Consider the following 18,079-nt stretch of genomic DNA (forward strand, 5'->3'; position numbering starts at 1 on the left):
CTTTCTTACTAATATCCTAGAAAAACTTTGTTTTTGTACAGAATATAAATAAAAATTTACATGTTACTGTAAGTTCCTGAAACACAATGTTACATACTATTGTGGATTTAGCTAATTAAATGTACACAGGCGTTGTGTAGGGGTATGGTACACTGTATTAGGTGTTGCTACAGAGATAACCAACCTATACATCAAGAATGTGACCAAGGGAATGACAAGTTTAAAAACGACGCAATAGGTGCAGAGCACCCTATACTTGCCTACCGTTTATAATTCTGCTTATGTTCCATCCAATTTCTTCGTAAACTTAGGTACTTCATAAGAATTCTCCAACAAGTTTTATTTTCGACGCAATCAGGGTTTTTAAATTATCACCACAGTGCGAAAAATTGAAAATACGAAGCCACGCGGCAATTTTAACAGTGCTGACCGCTTGATTTATTTTCTAATCATCATTAAATCGTCATTAATCGCTGTGGTTCGTTTTTTCAGCCAAGTTAGTATGTTAAAAATATTAAATCTGTTAGTTTTATATATGAGTTACTATATACAAAAAGATTTCGATTTTAAAAAGGTAAACCACTTATACAACTGACTTTTGGGGAGCACTTATTGGGGGATTACCCTTAGAAAGTACTTGTTCTTTTATCAACATCAAAGAACCTAGCAACCTATAACGCTTCAGTGTGATTTAGAAATAAGGAATATAATAAGTAGGAACATGGTGGAAATGGCGGAGAAGAAAATTGCATTTGTTTTGCTTTTAAATCTATTGTGTTCTACATGTATCGTTTTGCTGAACAAATGGTTGTACACAAAAATGAAATTCCCAAATGTTACTTTAACGTGCTTCCACTTTCTTGCTACTTCAACTGGACTTTACATTTGTCAGTTGATGAATGTATTTTCCCCAAAACGTTTGCCACTAAAGGATGTACTACCCTTGTCCGTGACTTTCTGTGGATTTGTGGTATTCACCAACTTGTCTCTACAAAACAATACAGTCGGGACCTATCAGCTTGCAAAGGTCCTTACCACACCAGTTATCATAGCCATTCAAACTTACTTCTATAACACAGAGTTTACAACAAGAATCAAAGCTACTTTGGTGAGTACATTTATAGCAGTGCCAACAATATATGTTGTTTTGATTTGTTTATATTTTACAATGAAGGTTCCATATTAGGATAGGGTTTTTAATTTTTTGCAATATTTATTTTTGTAAAATCCTTCTTTATTAAATTACCATTGTTCTTTAGATACCAATAACGCTTGGGGTGTTTGTTAACTCATATTATGACATCAAGTTTAGCATGGTTGGATCAATATATGCAGTAGCTGGGGTGATGGTGACAGCAGTGTATCAAATTGTAAGTTATTAACAGAAACTGAGTTTTGTTTCAGTTCAGGATCTCTTTTGAGGGTCACACCTGTGCTGTTCTCTGGTTTTGTTTGCAGAACAGTGATTGCATATAAAACACATGCTAGGATTCGTTTAAATTAATGTGGATAAATATTCACTGACAGCTTTGCTGTTCAAATGGCTAAGAATAAGTACTATCAGTACCAGCAGACACAATGCAATATACAATTCCAAGGACCTTAGATTTATCTAGACATTTTTATTTTATTGAAACAGTTAAATGTTGGGTTAAGTTGCTAACACATCATAAGAATACAGGTGGTAATACAAAAAAGTTGTTATCTTATTTATTTTAACAGAATAGTTGAATATGTTTTTAATTTATTTAGTTGGTTGGAAGCAAGCAGAAAGAACTACAAGCTAATTCAATGCAACTTTTGTATTATCAAGCTCCCCTATCATCGCTTATGCTGCTGGTTATTATCCCAATATTTGAACCAGTTATTTCTGAAGGAGGTGTCTTTGGTGGTTCATGGGGTTTTGGTAGGTTTTTTTTTTTACTTCCTTTAACTATATAGAATATAAAAGTCCATGAAATTGAGTCGACCATTTGAGATTTACATAATTTGTAAATCTTAAATGGTCAACTCAATTTCTTGTTTAAATTATTAGTTTCAGCAATGTATAACTAAAGGATATATTAAACATAACTGTAATGTGTTGCCCAGTGGTTAGCCCACATTTAGTTCTAAAAATATTGTTTAAGATGCTGTTACCAATATGTGTGTGTGGGTTTCCTTGAGCAAGACACTGAACAGCAATTGCTTTAACCCAGTGGTCCCTTATATGTTGGCAAATTTTTCAGCCCTATTTAAAATAACCTATAAAAATAATCACCATTTCTTCAAATGTACATATATGGTAACTTGTAAGCGGACATGAGGTATGTGAAAGAAAACATTGATGTTATAATGACTTGTTGTTCTGCCACGCATAGTTTATTAAGATACATTCATGTGGGCGAACTGTGGCCTAACTTTGACTCCCATGGGGTAATCCGCCACCGCATAAAATTACTCCAAGGGCATGGACTAGTATCTAGGTCACAGTACTGGTTTCAAATGTAGTTTGTTTGCTAAAGTCAAAGCATTGGCATGTTGTCATATTGCAAGCATAGTTAAAAATCAGTTCTGTGACTGCAGTTATGATTCATGCTACCAATAATTCATGCTTGCTTGGGATTAGCCATACTTCCCATATAGCACTTCCTATTATAAACAAATAACTTTACCACGTTGTATAATTAGATGCAATTCGTTTGGTCCTTGCAAGTGGTGTGATTGCTTTCATGATAAACTTGACAATATTCTGGATCATTGGAAACACGTCACCTGTGACCTACAATATGTTTGGTCATTTTAAATTTAGCATTACCCTATTGGGTGGTTACTTCCTATTTCGCGATCCAATTCAACTTTACCAAGTGTTTGGAATATTAATCACTGTGTGTGGTGAGTAAGAGAAATTGCCAAGTATATAGCTCACAACTTTAAACTTTTATCTCATATTTATTGACCGACATTGCCTAAGAGTGAGTCACAAAGTTTAATGGTATTGATAAGTTAACCAAACAGTCTATTGCGTTATACCTCAACTTGCGTTCAATACAGTCATACTGGACCCTAGGGGTTATTAAGGTTTTTGATGATTGATGAACACTAGGCAACTAGTGACTTACTTACGGCTAGGATTGACTTCATATATAAACATCAATAAAGGTTCATTCTGTTTTATTATATTTTGCATTGCAGGTATTCTTGCATACACACATGAAAAACTAAAAGGTCAATCAAGTCCTAAAAGTAAACTTCAAACAAGAGTATAGGCAATAAACATTTCTACCTTTCTTGATATTTAAAAACAAATCGTACTGCAATATGGGCTATTATTTTAAACAGTCTGACTTGAAAAAAATTTAATGCAATAATTCACTTACTTTAGGCCTGGATTATATGACATTTTATTACATTACTCTCGTTTCCTCAGCTTGACTGGCATAAAATTCGTGCCTATTATTATTATGTTGCAATCTTAGGCCTTGGTTTAATAATATGCCATTACCTGCAATATGTACCATTGTACCCCATCGTCGAACAGTCTTTTTCAAGTTTTTAAATATGTTCACTCTTTCCAGTGCATTTAATTTTGTAATCAAATATTTTTATTACCAACTTATGAACTATAGTGATGCTGATATGATTTAAGTGCTTAAAAGTTTAGCCTAAACTAATATTGCACTAGGTAGCTGTTTTCTTTTTTATCTACATTACCATATTATTTTAGTAATTAACCCTAGACAATCTACATTACCATATTATTTTAGTAATTAACCCTAGACAAGTTACCACATGTATTGCCTATGTATATTGTTAACACCTTCATATTCTTTAGAGTAGAAAATGCAGCATGTTATTTATTATTCGTATTAAAAGATGTAATAATAAAATACTGCCTTAGCAAGTTGTGGACTAATAATAATGTATGATAAATGGTTAGTTTTATCCTAATATTACTGACACAAAAGCTGAACTAATGCTGCCCCATGTGTACCAATGTAAAGCATGCATAACTTGTTTATTGGTCAAAACTGAGGCATCGTCAATTACAATGTTCAGTTCATTGCATTACAGCACAATATATACATTACATTTCGTTAAAGGAGGTTGAGAGCATTTGGTTAACAATGTTTAGATGTACACACCAATAAACAGTTTATCCGTCAGAACTTTATTGAAAAGTAACAATTTTGAACAACAGTTTTGGGAACAAACACAACACAAATTATGTCATCTATTTTTACTGTTTTAATAAAATATCAACTTTAAAGAAGAAAGTTACTTCCATCTATTGTTGGCGTAATCCCATTTTGAAGAGTAACCAGTGATATCTCCAGCATGTGACTGAATTTGGCGTTTTATGCTGGCTTTTACCCAATCCTCATCGAGTGTGGTCCACACATATGGAGGGTTGATGTATAAATGGATAAATAAATGGAGCAGGAGACCAAAGCTGATAAAAATCATACCCGCACCCAAAACGGACTTCCAACCATCTTGGTCACGACACATGTCTGCAATCGACGTGCCGAAGTAGGAATTGTACAAATCCATTTGCTCTTCCACTGACAACTTCTTCCAGTCTCCTACCTCCATTTCCTTTAGTGTTGCAAGGTCTCCAGTATATTTGAGCGTGCGGGGTTTGTCTGGAATTGGATTGGTCAAACTTTCATGAAAAATTGGATTCACATTTGGGTCACGATTTTCAGCTAATTGTACTGGGCCACCAAACCCAACCACCATGCTTGGTCTCACTTTGGTTAAGTGCACACTGCGGTGAGAGACAACTCGGTGCAGAGCAACGCGAAGCAAACTTGATGCCATTTTCGTTACCAATTCTACCAAGATACAGAAAAGCAATCAATTTGGAATGGATGTAACTTATTTCTGTATAACAAGATGTTAATAGATACAATGAAAGGTACAAGTTTGTCTAACGCTAGCATGATATTTTTAGTTAAGCTATCGTACGTAGAATCTTATCATATATGGCATTTAACCACATACCGCCATACCGGTACGTGACTGGAATCGCACCCGGCTCTTTTCCTTTTTCTGTTGTTGGTTAACGACCTTGGTGGCAGTGCATATTTTGGATGAGAGGTAATCATCTTCGGCAGTGGCAAACTTTGTCTTTAACCAGAGTATACTATGTTTTAAGTGTAGTAAGTTTTAATCACTTCGTTCGGCCAATTGATAAAAAGTAAGGTTCTTCGATCGATGTACGTTTTTAATTATGTACTAAAATTAGAATGCTCGTAATGCGCTTTGGTCGTCATTACATGAGTCGTTACTCTTTATCGAAATTTCAGCCTACAGTTGTTCTGTGTTTCTAGCGCACATAATTAGCCTTAACTTCACAATTTCTTTTTTTGAGCTAACTGTGATAAAATTTAACGTTAATAACATGAGATTCGGGTATATCCATTTTTAGCGTGAAACAAAAACGCGAAGAGAACTTTTAACCAAGCAATGTTTGTATGGGTTGTCTATGGTCTTACGGCTGAAAATGAAATGACGCACATGATGCAATACGTGTGTGAATAAATGAATGAATAAGTTTTTCGTAAAGGTATGTAAAATAATGTAGAGAACGGTCATTGATTCTGTTTTTATCAACACAAATTAGTTATAGTTACACTCGAGGGTGAGCAAGGACGACGATGAAGCCAAAATAAACACACGACACATTTCACACAGCATGATATAAAGCAAAATTGTAAAAACAGCGTTTCTAGAAATCATAAATGAGAAAATAAGATAGTTAATGTAGCATTTAGAAACATACCAACGAAAAAGGAACCATCCAAGTTTTCTAAAAAAGTACAGCTTTTTAAAAAACGCGTGAAAAAAAACGTGTGAAAAAAAAAACGCTGGAGTAAAACAAATTCGGCTGTTTCGACAATGCATGGGATTTCCCATAAGAAAAAAAAGACTCTGAACTTTGATCGTTTATAGTTTCTAAACTACTAAAGAAAAATCAAATTTTATTTGGGATTTGGTATAATGAATGCTTCTTCTTTGTGAATATATAAAAAAAAATATAAACGTTATTATGTTTTAATTTTTCTATTGAACATAGCTACATGGCAGATTATGCTGACTCAGCAATTTGTTTAAACCTAATGTTCAACACGAAGAACTGACTTTTTTATAAAGAAAATCGTACAGCAGGTACCAGTGAGACATATTGAACATTTTAATATAAAAAAATTCTTAAAAAGTAAGTAATAGGAAAAAAATGCTGAGTCAGCATATTATGTAGCTATGTTCAATCGATAATTAAAATATAATAAAGTCTATGTTTTACAATATTTTTTATATATTCTTAAAGAAGCATTCATTATACCAAATTAAAAATAAAATTTGAATTTTCTTCAGTATTTTAGAAACTAGAAACGATCAAAGTTGAGTGAAATTATTTCTTATGGGAAATCATATGCATTGCGCCACGGCCAATTTTTTTTTACTCCAACGGTTGAATTTGCGGTTTTGAAACTCATTTTTTTCAAAAGCTGTTTTGTATTTTGAAACTTTGATGGTACCTTTAGATCACATTCGAGCATATCTATCAATACACAAATTTTGATTTTTCGTTGGTATGCCCCTTTAAATCAGTTAAATTTTCATTTTTCGTTGGTATGCCCCTTTAAAGTAAATTCAAAATATAGAAATGTTTATGTAAACTAAATCTTTAATGTCTTGTTTCAGGTGAAATATCATTTGCCGAATGTGAATTGTTTCTAGTTAATGTACAAACTCAAGGACCATGGGGAAAAAGAAAGGAAAGGGAAGTGATTCAAAACCATCACAACCTACAGATGGAGAACCCAATGTTACTGGTGGAAAGAAAAGCAGAAAAAAGCAAGATGATAATTGGGAAGATGATGTACTGAATGAAATAGCTGTTATGGCTGGAGGTGATGAACCAGATTCTAAAGCAGAGTCTGTGAAGCCAGATGCTACCAAGAAGGAAAATGAACCACAGAAAACGGCAGAACAAACCACACCTTCTGCTACGGAAAATGCGGAACCTGTTGTGGAGAAAAAAAAGAATAAGAAAAAAGATAAAAAAGGAAATAAGAATGCCCAAACTAAACCTGTCACTTCTGATAAAACTGACGAGCAGAAAACTGAGAATGATTCAGAATCAAAAAACAAAGCGGATGATGCAAAACCTGATGCTGAAGAGCAGGCTGAGGGAACGCAATCAAATAAGAGCAAAAAAAAGAAAAAGGCAAAGCAAGCTGAAGAAGAGAAAGCGAAGAAGGGGAAACCAAATAAAGCAATGCTGAAAGTTATTCAAGAAACTTTAAAAAAGAAAAAGGAAGAAGAGGAGCGTCTCCAACGGATAGAGGACGAGAGAATTAAAAAAGAAGAAGAAGCGGAAAAAGCAAGATTGCATGCTCTCGAGCTTATTAGACTGAAAAAAGAAAAAAAGAAGCAAGACAAAAAGGATAAAATTTTAAGGTTGAAACAAGAAGGAAAATATCTGACTCCAACTCAACGGGAACAACAGAAAAGAAGGCAAGCATATCTGGAAAGTTTAAAACAACAAGGTATTGCTATCCCGGAGAAGGGAACAGAAGAAAAAGTGAAGAAACCTAGATATGAAAAGAAGAAGAAAGTTAAACAAGTTGAACAGAAGTCGGAAGAGCCAGAAGCTGAAGACGAAGAGGTGGTTGAGGAGGAACCATTCGAGATAATTGATGTGGAAGGGGATGAGGAAGTAGAACTAGAAGAGGAAGAAGAGGAAGAAGATCTTGGGTGGGAAGCATGGGATGATGCTCCTGTTGATGAAGAGAAGAAAGATGAGGAGGTTGAAGAAGACTCTGAGAGTGATGAAGAAGAGGAGTCTGAATCGGAAGAGGAGGAACCTGTTGTTGAGCATGAGAAGAACATGTCCTCTAAGGAAAAAGTCAAGTTGAGATTGGAGAAGCAAAGAGAGCAATACGAGAATGAAAAATCCATTAAAGACCTTCGCTCGCCAATTATTTGCGTCATGGGGCATGTCGATACTGGCAAAACGAAGATTTTAGATAAAATTCGACACACTAATGTACAGGATGGTGAGGCTGGTGGTATTACTCAGCAAATTGGGGCCACTAATATTCCAGTTAATGCAATCCTGGAGCAAACGAAAATGGTGAAGGATCGTAAAGAGATTCAGTTACCTGGGCTGTTAGTTATCGATACCCCAGGTCACGAATCTTTTAGCAATCTGCGTTCTCGTGGGTCTTCAAACTGTGATATGGCGATTCTTGTTGTTGATATTATGCATGGTCTTGAACCACAAACTATAGAATCAATTAACATGCTTAAGAAAAAGAAAACACCATTTGTTGTTGCTTTAAATAAAATAGATCGACTCTACGAATGGAAATCGCAGCCGAAAATGGATATTACAAACTGTATTCAATCTCAGAAGAAAAATGTTATGAATGAATTGACAGAAAAAGTCAATGGGGTGATCGTACAGTTTGCTGAACAAGGTTTAAACGTGAAGTTGTATTATGAAAATGAGGACCCAAAGCACTGGATTTCTATGATACCAACATCTGCTATATCTGGCGATGGTATGGGTAATTTAATGGCACTGGTCGTGCAACTATGCCAGACTGTGTTAGTCAAACGACTGATGTACTCTGAACAGTTACAATGCACTGTGTTGGAAGTAAAGGCAATTCAAGGTCTTGGTACAACTATTGATGTTATTCTTACTAACGGAAGGCTGAAATATGGTGACACAATTGTGGTTCCAGGCGTGGAAGGTCCAATTGTCACTCATGTCAAAGGATTGCTCATGCCAGAACCTTTAAAGGAATTGCGTGTGAAGAATCCTTATACAAAATACAGTGAAGTGAAAGCTGCTCAGGGAATCAAAATTCTTGCAAAAGATTTAGATAAAGCTATGGCTGGTGCGTCATTGCTTGTGGCCCGTGGTGAAGAAGAAATTGAAATATGTAAAGAAGAAGTTCAAGCTGAAGTTAATGAAGCTTTGAAGGCTATTAAACTTCAAGAACGTGGTGTGTTTGTCCAAGCCTCCACTTTAGGATCTTTAGAAGCATTGTTAGAGTTTTTAAAACAATCTAAGATACCATATGCTGGGATTGGAATTGGTCCTGTGCATAGAAAAGATATCATGAAAGCATCTGTAATGTTGGAGCATGATGATCAATGGGCTGTGATTCTCGCTTTTGATGTGAAAGTGGAGAGAGAAGCACAAGAGATAGCTGAAAATCTCGGAGTGAAAATTTTTACAGCAGACATCATATACCATCTGTTTGATGCGTTTATGCAGCATAGAGAAGATCTGAAGAAACGTAAGCAAGACGAGTTCAGACAAGTTGCTGTGTTCCCATGCAAAATACGTATTGCTCCGAACTGTGTTTTTAAATCCAGAGACCCTATCATTATAGGAGTACAGGTAGAAGCTGGGCAGCTGCGTGTCGGGACTCCGATCTGTGCTCAACTTCCCTCTGGTGAAATCCTGCCAGTGGGTATAGTTGCGAGCATGGAGTTTAATCATAAACCGATTGAAATCGCTCGTAAACCACAAGAAGTTTGCATCAAAATTGAAGGAACACCTGGAGAAGCACCAAAAATGGTGGGCCGCCATTTTGGAGAGAAAGACTTATTGATGAGCAAGATAAATCGCGATTCTATTAATGCCTTAAAAGATTGGTTTCGTGATGATATGACAAAAAATGACTGGCAATTAATTATTGAGCTAAAGAAGTTGTACGAAATCATTTAAAATTTATTTTTTTGCAGTCAAGTTTGATATTTTTATGGTGGATTATAGGTAACCGGGAATTTTGCTTGTATAAGAATTATGGTTGTGTATTTGGGTTTAAATGAATTTGTTTTGCTTTTTAAAGTAAAGTTACATACGGATATGTTTTTGTTTTCAAATTGTGCTTGAATTTCCATTCCATATATATATGAAGTTCCCAAATAGATAAAGTTAAGACTGTTTTTGGTTAATTCTATTGTTATTTACCTCTGTTAATGGTATTGTTTCAATGGTTTTGAAGTATTTTTCCAAAAATACGCAGATATTTTTGTCTTTGTTTTGTCATATTTTTTTGAGTTTGCACAGTTTGATACTGTATGTAAATGGAGGGTAATATTGAAAAGTAATATTGAATTAGATAAAAATGCTCTTTAAAATCCACCAGTAAAATTTCTTTGTTTTTAATGTGCTAATTGAATCAAGTGTTTCCAAAGCATTAGGATTTAGGTATCGCTTAAAATCATGGTACTTGATTTGGACCTGTTCCGTAAAGATAAAGGGGGCAACCCTGAAAAAATCCGAGAGAACCAATCGAAACGTTACAAGGACGTGAAACTCGTTGATAATCTGGTGGAGGCTGACACCGAGTGGCGAAAATGTAGGAATAAAAATTATTGTAAAATTTTGGTATTGGCTATAATTTGCTAAAAATAAATTTCACCCCTTTTTTTTGTTTTTTTCAGCTAAGTGTGTCAAGAACATATAGTGATATTTCCATTTAATATATACAATTATGCTCAACTAGGTTATATTTTATATAGCACCAAGTTTTGTTACAATTGGTTAGTAATGGTAGAAGTACTTCATTATTTATATGCTCCAGACACTTAACTTAACATCAATATGTGTAATTAAAGGTTGAACATACTATTTATTTTGGGCTTCAGCCCAGTGGTTAAAGGGCAAGTATTTAACCTAAGGATAATAAATTCGTTGCTCAATGCTACTACCATTGTAGACAAATGTCCTGGGCAAGTAACTTAATTGTTATTGAACCAAATCAGTGACCACTAATGGGAATTGTTAACAAAATTATAAACCATAAAGAAAAAAATACATTTGCCCAAAAGGTTACATGCATTTTGGCTTGGGTCTGAGCATGTAGTTTATGAGATTAAAAATAAACAGATATGATGTAGCGACCGTCCTGTGTTACCCCACCATACAAAGATGAATAAGTGTCATTCAAGTACAACATACTATTTTTTGTAGGCCGCTACTCATTAGACAATTTCAACAAGCAAAAGAATCAATGCAGTAAAGCAATTGGTATAAAAATGAAGAAAAAAGAACCAATTGGAGAAGATGATACTTTGCCTGAGGATTTTCCACCTTTGGAAGAAATAACTAATGAAGTCCTAGCTGTGAGTTAAATAGAGAATGTGTCACAACCTAAGTTACATATATAATTCAATTTTGAAGGTATCTTCACTATTTAATAAATATTCACTGAACAGAAATGGCAGTGCTCACTTTTTAGCGGGCTAGGGGGATTGTCCTTTTTTACCCCAAGTACCCCATTGTTTTATATTACCCCATTTGACTATATGTGTATAACAGAGTATTGGTTGTAAGGCCATATGAGTGACTGGTTGGCTTAATTTAAAAATGATATTTTCCAGGTTATTTTTAAACTTTGTTAAAAAAAGTTTTTTGTTTAATTTTAATTAATTAAACTTTGTTTCAATTTTTAACTTTGTTTAAAATTAATAAAATTTGCTTTAAAATCACAGAATTTAACAGTTTGCCAAATAAAGAAAGTAAGATTGTTGGTTGAAGAAGCGACAACTAAATGTGATCAACGTAGAATTGAACTTGAGGGAATTCGACTCAAAAATTTGAGAGAGATTGGAAACCATCTGCATAGTTCTGTTCCTGTTAGCAATGATGAGGTAATAATAGATATAAAGGATTGTTAAAGTACAATTTTTTGACAGATTTAAAATATTTTGTATGGAAACAAGCTTAAATTTGTTGAATTTTAGATTTTTTGATTTATTTTTTATGGTTAGGACTTGAAAATTTTAAAGTAAACAAAACTTAAAAGAATTAAAATTATGGCATGTTTATAGTTAGATGTTGTAAAAATGCAGCTACACCAGTAGTTGTTAAATTTGTTTATTTAATTATTTGTATAGACAGCTAACAGCAGGATAAACGCTATTATATGTTTAAAACTTGAATGCTAAAAATCTAAAACAAATTATGTCATCTCTGTTTTAAAATGTGTGTCATTCTATCTCCATGCACCCCAATGTTATGCAAATAATATGCAATAAATACAAAAGAAGAAACATCTTTTTAATTCCAAACATAAGTATAAAATCAACCTATTTCTACACCAAGGATGCTGATAATCGAATTGAACGAACTATTGGTGATTGCACGACAAGAAAGAAATATTCCCACGTTGATCTTGTTGTCATGGTTGATGGATATGAAGGGGAACGAGGGGCAGTAGTGGCGGGAAGCAGAGGTTACTTTCTTAAAGGTAGAGTGTTTTTTTTACTTTACATATTATCATTCTATTCTATGTGGGTAAGGTCCTGGGCGTGGCACGCCATGGGAGGTGGGGTTTTGGCCAGGATTGGCCCATTACCCCAGAAACATAGTATCGTACTTGCTAGTTTTAAATGCAGTTTTAACATGTTTTTTTAACAAAAGTTATCTTTTTGGACATAATTTTCTGCTGTTTTTCATTAGAAAAACGAGGTTACATTAGAAAAATAAGATTAAAAATAAGGTTATTACATTTATAATGGCCCATTTTTTATATGTGTCCATCGGTTTTTATTCTTAGACCTTGAGTTTAAGCCAGAGTTGCCTTATAGAACACCCAGGAGCTACCAGTTACTACAGTACCACATGCACGTTAACTGATATTGAAACTTGTTGCCTGGGAAACCTAAATACCTAAAAAATATATTTTTGTCTATTCTTATCACACAGAAAACATGAAGTAAATTTTCTGTATATTTTTTTAATATAAACACATGACTTTTTCCCTCTGCAACTTACAACTGTCTTTTAGGTTATTCACAACTATTTATTTTCAGGTCCCCTTGTGTTTCTTGAACAAGCCCTGATTAACTTTGCATTGCAAAGACTTGCAAATAATGGTTATGTTCCTTTGTACACACCATACTTCATGCGGAAAGAAGTCATGCAAGAAGTTGCCCAACTTAGTCAGTTTGATGATGAACTTTATAAGGTTTGTTATGAATGAATATGTGAAAATAATACTAAAAGATATGTTTTTAAAAAAATATGTTCTTAAACTTTACATTTTTAAATAGCAATAACTCCTATTTTGCTTCCATCCTCATGCGTGATGTATTCACAACTGTAATATCTACTGATATTTTTTTGACAGATTGACATAAGTACAATAATTCGCATAGGATTTTTGTTAACTTTTAGGCCAGACAGTCAGTTGTTGCAAAAAAAGTAACTTAGAACCAAATTTCCTTTTCGTAATATTTTCAATAGTAACTCCAAGTTGTTTTTTGTTAAAACTGTTAAAAGTTTTTGCCAGATCGAAAACCTGCTGAATAGGCCTATCCGCCTATATATATATATATAAATATATATATAAAAAAAAACTTTTTTTATACATTATTCTATTCATAAACCCCGATTTTTTTATAACTCCAATCTTTATATCAAAAAATCTATTTTATTAAAAAAGAGTTTTCATATTGTATTCGTAAACCCTAATTTTTTTTTATAACTCAAAACTTTAAAGTTTTCTTTTAAAGTTTAAAGTTTTGTTACGTAAATCCCATTTCCTCCTTCTTAAGGTTGTTGGTAAATCAAGCGAAAAAGCTGAAGATGGTGGAACTGATGAGAAATACTTGATCGCTACAAGTGAACAACCAATTGCTGCCTTGCATAGAGACGAATGGCTAGAACCTGAGAAACTACCGATCAAATACGCAGGTTTTTCTACCTGTTTCCGGCAAGAAGTTGGTTCGCATGGGAGGGACACTAGAGGGATATTCCGTGTTCATCAGTTTGAAAAGGTGAAAAATAAAATTTAATATTTTTTTATAGGAATATGTATATATATAATAATAATTTTATGAACTTTTTTTAGTGTTTATTACTTCATAAGTTTGAAAAGTTAAAATAATAAATTTTAGTGTTGTTTTAAAAATATAATGATTTATGTACTTTTTTTAGTGTTCATTACTTCATAAGTTTAAAAAGTTGAAAAATAAATTTTAAGAATTTGAAGAATGATACCTTTTAGGTATGTTTTTTTTAATGAAAAAGTTCCTGTTAAATCCTAATACCTATCCTCCTGCCTACAGTTTAATATACAAGACATATGATTTTACTCAGTTATAAATATGTATAATAAAGTGATTGTACCAAGGTGGAACAATTTGTTTATTCTTCTCCTGAAACTTCATGGCAGCATTTTGATGAAATGATTGCAACAGCTGAAGGTTTTTACAAGGTTTGTATTTTAATGCTTTTTATCAGAATTTATTTCAATTTGCTGGAATAGTTGAATTATGTGTTTTTTTATTGCTAACAAAGTACGTAAACTTTTTTTTTCAAATTGTTTTGCTTTCAAACTATTTTCAAGTTATACACTTATGCCCTGTTTTTCTGAAAAATTATGAATTTAGCTTGTTTTGCTTTTAAATATTTCAAAATTGTTCATATTTTTCTAAGTGAAACAAAGTTTTTACCATTATCCATATACTCTGCGTATATTCTTTTTTATTTAGTATTTCTAATATTTCACAGGATCTTGGCATTCCATACCATATAGTTTGTATTGTATCTGGTGCATTAAACCATGCAGCAGCGAAAAAATTAGATTTGGAAGCTTGGTTTCCTGGTTCTGGAGCTCATCGTGAGCTTGTGTCATGCTCAAACTGCCTCGATTACCAAGCTAGACGTCTTAAAGTGAGATTTGGACAAACTAAGAAAATGATGGAAAAGGTAATTTTTCTGTACTCTTTAAAAAAATGCTAAAAAAACTGTCATTTGGTAAGGAAGACTGTTGTTTAATGTATAGACTGCTAACAAAGGGCTAAGTAAAGGCAAAGGGTGTAATATGATTATCCTTTCAGGCCTTGCCTATATACATTTTCTTTGTAATGTAACTTAATTTGAAATTCGACAAAACAAAATTGCATCACCTTAGTTAAGTATCATGAATGAATGAATAAATCTTACTTTATCCTCGCGTGGCCAGAAAACGACAGTCGTTATAACACTGGTGTGCACCTCGTGCAACTTACGAGTTACCTATGGGTGATTTTTCTTTTTCATTTTTTATGTATGGTTGATAATTTGGACAACCCATTAGTGACCACTGGGTTGAAGCAATTACCGGCGCCGGACAAGCAATACTATGTGTTTAAAAAGTGTTTACATGGTCATGACCATAATTTGTGTAAAGTGTTCAGATGCTAACAACTTTAACAGAATGTTTAAGGTATTAAACAGTTTAAATGTTGTATTAAAGACAGAGCGAGGTTATTCAGAAAGGGTAATATCTAATATGCACTTGTCAGCTTTTTATGCTAAAGGTTGTGCTTGTTTAAAATACAGACTGCTATGCAGCCATTCTCTTTTTAACCAATCAAATCGCTCTGTTACGCTTCGGTAACCAAGACGTAAGCACTATACCAAACAAAAGGCATAGAATTCAATTTTTCAGCAATTTGATTAATTAGAAAAGTGGAATGTCTGCGTACTAGTCTTTATTTCAAATATTGACGTACAAAACAGCATGTGTTGCTTGGAAATTTTGACAAAGTTTGTCTGAAAGATATTATTTTTTATAGGTCGACTATGTGCATATGTTAAACGCTACAATGTGCGCAACAACACGCGTTATTTGTGCAATTCTAGAAAATTATCAAACTGAAGAAGGAATTGTTATTCCAGAAGTTCTTAAATCATTCATGCCACAACGTTAGTATATTAACTTAAAGTTTTTGGTTATTTGTCTTTCAATACATCATCAGACTGTAGTATACATTGGTAATTCAGAACAAATAAAGTAACAACAACAACACCTATTTTTTTCTCATTGATTTAAGATATAAAATCAAGATTGTTTTAAGTTAAACCATATTTTAGGTTATATGCATTGCGTGTTACAAAATGTTTTGTTTATTCTTTGTGTGAGGCCTTGTAGTGAGGAGTTGGCGCATTTTACCAAAATCCCCAAAAATGTTGTACATAGAATTTTTATTCTCTGTGTAAAAAAATATTTTTGTTACTTAAATATCCCCCAAAAACTGCTTAAATGTCCTTGACTCCTAATAAAAATTTTATATTTCTGTATAAAAAAATGATTTTTACCAAAGTATCCCAATAACATTTTTTAATCTTTCTGTGTAAAAAAATATTTTCATTCAAATATCCCAATTTAAAATAAAATAATCATTAAAAAATTTAATTATTTTTTTTACAGAATATCGAGATATGATTAAGTTTGTTCGTCCTGCGCCAATTGATGAAGAAGAAGCGAAGAAGAAGAAGAAGAAGTCCGGGAAGAAGGGGGCAGATGGTGACATCACGAATGAGATGAAAAAAATGGATGTTAAGAGTTAATTTGAGATCTCATAAAATAACAGCTACTATTGTGGGTGTTACAACAAGGTTGTCTTAACAGCATTTTATGCAGATTTAAAAAAATTGAGAGATATGCAGCTTTGGATTTTGCTGCTAAACTATTTATAAACCTAGCATCATTGGATACATTCATAAATTAATGTTATAGTTGCTTCATATGCCAAAATATACATCATTCGTTTACATATACGGATTCATTTTTTTAAAGTAACAAAATTAAAACGAACTTTTTTTAAGGAATTTAATAAACGTTGCATTTTTGATTTGGGGTGTCTGTAGTACGAGGTGGCAATAAAAATAAATCACATGTAATCCGTGTTTGTGTTTTAGTCTGTGTTATTTTGTTGATACGTCTTATCATGAATTGCGCTACAGTAATAAGGAGACTTGTACCTGTCGAAAGGGTTACGGGTTCGAGGCTCGAACCTGTTATAGAGTGTATGTCCTTGGCCAACCCAATAGTTCTAACCCAGAGGTAATGGGTTCAAGGCTCTAAGCTGCTAAGGTGTTCCGTCTTCCCTCACCCACTATATATATTAAAATGGTCGTTCAAAAACATTTCCTACCCTGGCAACAGTTTTTGTTGCCAAGAGCAGCAAATACCTCGTTGCCCATCACATGTTTAAATGGTGACAGTCATTTATGCTAATCACTGTTTTTGTAACGCCTGATTATATTATCCATTACTTTGAAACTTTTTTTCCCGGTGCCAGATTGCTGAAGGACAGCGTTGCTGAACTACATTTTTTCTCACCGTACGTTAAAAACAACAAAAATTTGATGACGCAAATTACCTGCTAGTCAATTTAGTACATCGCCTCAGACCCCAGACACTTGCACTTAATTGAAACAATTTTTGCGTCGGCGAGCCTCTTATTTTCACTGGAATTACCTCGTTTGAGGCTCAGGGCGAACGCCGATTCCCTCATTCCGATCAAACGCACTTTACCTCTTATTTCTGCCGCGTGAAGCTTATAATATAGAGAGATAGGGTTACAAAACGTTCGTCCGGTTGTAAGGATATGATTTATTAGTAAGCCTGAGATTTTTACGCCTCGTCTGAGCATCGTTTATGTGAAAGTTAAGATATCAAGAAATAATAGACAGGGATAAACAATTTATTAATACAGCACTGTTAGATACTTAGAGCAATGAATTTAATTTGTCGGAATTTTTTTGTTATTTTCTTGAAAAGACTTTCTACATACGGGTTTGAAACCATCCTCTTTGTTATTTGTATTATTCAAATTGCCGAAAATCATACGAGTTGGGCATTGGCACCTGCCGGATGGGCGTAAGTGCAATTTGAAGTAAAAATTTCAAAAATTTATTAAGTTGATTCTGTAACAGAGTTCTCGATGGGCCAAGACACGTTGAGAGTTCTTTTCAAAGCCATTTTCCATCCGATGAAAGTTTTAATGAAGAGACACCAAAAAGAAATGTGACAATTAATCTTCCAGTCTATTGTAGCAAGGGGCGGAGAGGTAAAATGCGACGAAATTGGGCTTAATCTAAAAATGACTAAATTAGACTTAATTTAAAGTAGGTTCAAGTTCTTCTGTGTTAAAACTGCGACTACGCTGAATAAAGACATGCCTATAAACCATATGACAGATCTTTTCGTATGCTTTGGCAAAACAAATCTATACAACAAACGCTGTCTTGAATGAATGATTAATTGAATGTAACTTACTTTATCCC

At 33.6% G+C, this 18,079-nt stretch overlaps 4 protein-coding genes across 6 annotated transcripts; 3 read left to right on the forward strand and 1 right to left on the reverse strand.

The window, feature by feature from the left end:
• The first annotated feature begins 623 nt into the window (after positions 1 to 623).
• On the forward strand, positions 624 to 3,883 carry LOC149735524 (solute carrier family 35 member E3-like). Of its 2 annotated transcripts, XM_089878383.1 has the most exons (5): positions 628 to 1,108; positions 1,260 to 1,370; positions 1,753 to 1,906; positions 2,671 to 2,874; positions 3,175 to 3,883. In XM_089878383.1, exons 1-5 carry the CDS (start codon positions 722 to 724, stop codon positions 3,246 to 3,248), a joined length of 930 nt encoding a protein of 309 aa, XP_089734509.1. In that variant the 5' UTR covers positions 628 to 721; the 3' UTR covers positions 3,249 to 3,883. The 2 variants fall into 2 exon arrangements, with proteins under 2 accessions (XP_089734510.1, XP_089734509.1); XM_089878384.1 differs by lacking the exon at positions 1,260 to 1,370 and having other exon boundaries at positions 624 to 1,108.
• A 95-nt stretch (positions 3,884 to 3,978) lies between these two features.
• Positions 3,979 to 4,894, reverse strand: LOC149735525 (cytochrome c oxidase subunit 4 isoform 1, mitochondrial-like). The gene has a single exon (XM_089878387.1). It carries the CDS (start codon positions 4,801 to 4,803, stop codon positions 4,258 to 4,260), a length of 546 nt encoding a protein of 181 aa, XP_089734513.1. The 5' UTR covers positions 4,804 to 4,894; the 3' UTR covers positions 3,979 to 4,257.
• Positions 4,895 to 5,278: 384 nt separating this feature from the next.
• LOC149735526 (eukaryotic translation initiation factor 5B-like) lies at positions 5,279 to 10,209 on the forward strand. Its single transcript, XM_089878364.1, has 2 exons — positions 5,279 to 5,551; positions 6,691 to 10,209. The coding sequence occupies exon 2, from the start codon at positions 6,749 to 6,751 to the stop codon at positions 9,734 to 9,736; it is 2,988 nt and encodes a 995-aa protein (XP_089734490.1). The 5' UTR covers positions 5,279 to 5,551; positions 6,691 to 6,748; the 3' UTR covers positions 9,737 to 10,209.
• On the forward strand, positions 10,140 to 16,690 carry LOC149735527 (serine--tRNA ligase, cytoplasmic-like). 2 transcript variants are annotated; one of them, XM_089878374.1, is made up of 10 exons: positions 10,140 to 10,373; positions 10,988 to 11,139; positions 11,509 to 11,667; positions 12,122 to 12,266; positions 12,832 to 12,986; positions 13,576 to 13,797; positions 14,154 to 14,237; positions 14,534 to 14,731; positions 15,583 to 15,712; positions 16,218 to 16,690. In XM_089878374.1, the coding sequence occupies exons 1-10, from the start codon at positions 10,238 to 10,240 to the stop codon at positions 16,355 to 16,357; spliced, it is 1,521 nt and encodes a 506-aa protein (XP_089734500.1). In that variant the 5' UTR covers positions 10,140 to 10,237; the 3' UTR covers positions 16,358 to 16,690. The 2 variants fall into 2 exon arrangements, with proteins under 2 accessions (XP_089734500.1, XP_089734501.1); XM_089878375.1 differs by lacking the exon at positions 15,583 to 15,712.
• The last annotated feature ends 1,389 nt before the right edge of the window (positions 16,691 to 18,079 follow it).

Source organism: Ciona robusta, chromosome 5 (genome assembly GCF_009617815.1).
Source record: "Ciona robusta chromosome 5, ASM961781v2".
Taxonomy (NCBI): Eukaryota; Metazoa; Chordata; class Ascidiacea; order Phlebobranchia; family Cionidae; genus Ciona; species Ciona robusta.

Bases quoted from the DNA above. Each gene is read 5' to 3' on its own strand.
- LOC149735525 (XM_089878387.1), bottom strand. From the start codon at position 4,803: ATGGCATCAAGTTTGCTTCGCGTTGCTCTGCACCGAGTTGTCTCTCAC.
- LOC149735524 (XM_089878383.1), top strand. From the start codon at position 722: ATGGTGGAAATGGCGGAGAAGAAAATTGCATTTGTTTTGCTTTTAAAT. The intron at 1,907-2,670 runs GTAGGTTTTTTT...TTGTATAATTAG, and splicing joins TGGTGGTTCATGGGGTTTTG to ATGCAATTCGTTTGGTCCTT. The intron at 2,875-3,174 runs GTGAGTAAGAGA...TTTGCATTGCAG, and splicing joins AATATTAATCACTGTGTGTG to GTATTCTTGCATACACACAT.
- LOC149735527 (XM_089878374.1), top strand. From the start codon at position 10,238: ATGGTACTTGATTTGGACCTGTTCCGTAAAGATAAAGGGGGCAACCCT. The intron at 12,987-13,575 runs GTTTGTTATGAA...CTCCTTCTTAAG, and splicing joins TTGATGATGAACTTTATAAG to GTTGTTGGTAAATCAAGCGA. The intron at 15,713-16,217 runs GTTAGTATATTA...TTTTTTTTACAG, and splicing joins TAAATCATTCATGCCACAAC to AATATCGAGATATGATTAAG.
- LOC149735526 (XM_089878364.1), top strand. From the start codon at position 6,749: ATGGGGAAAAAGAAAGGAAAGGGAAGTGATTCAAAACCATCACAACCT.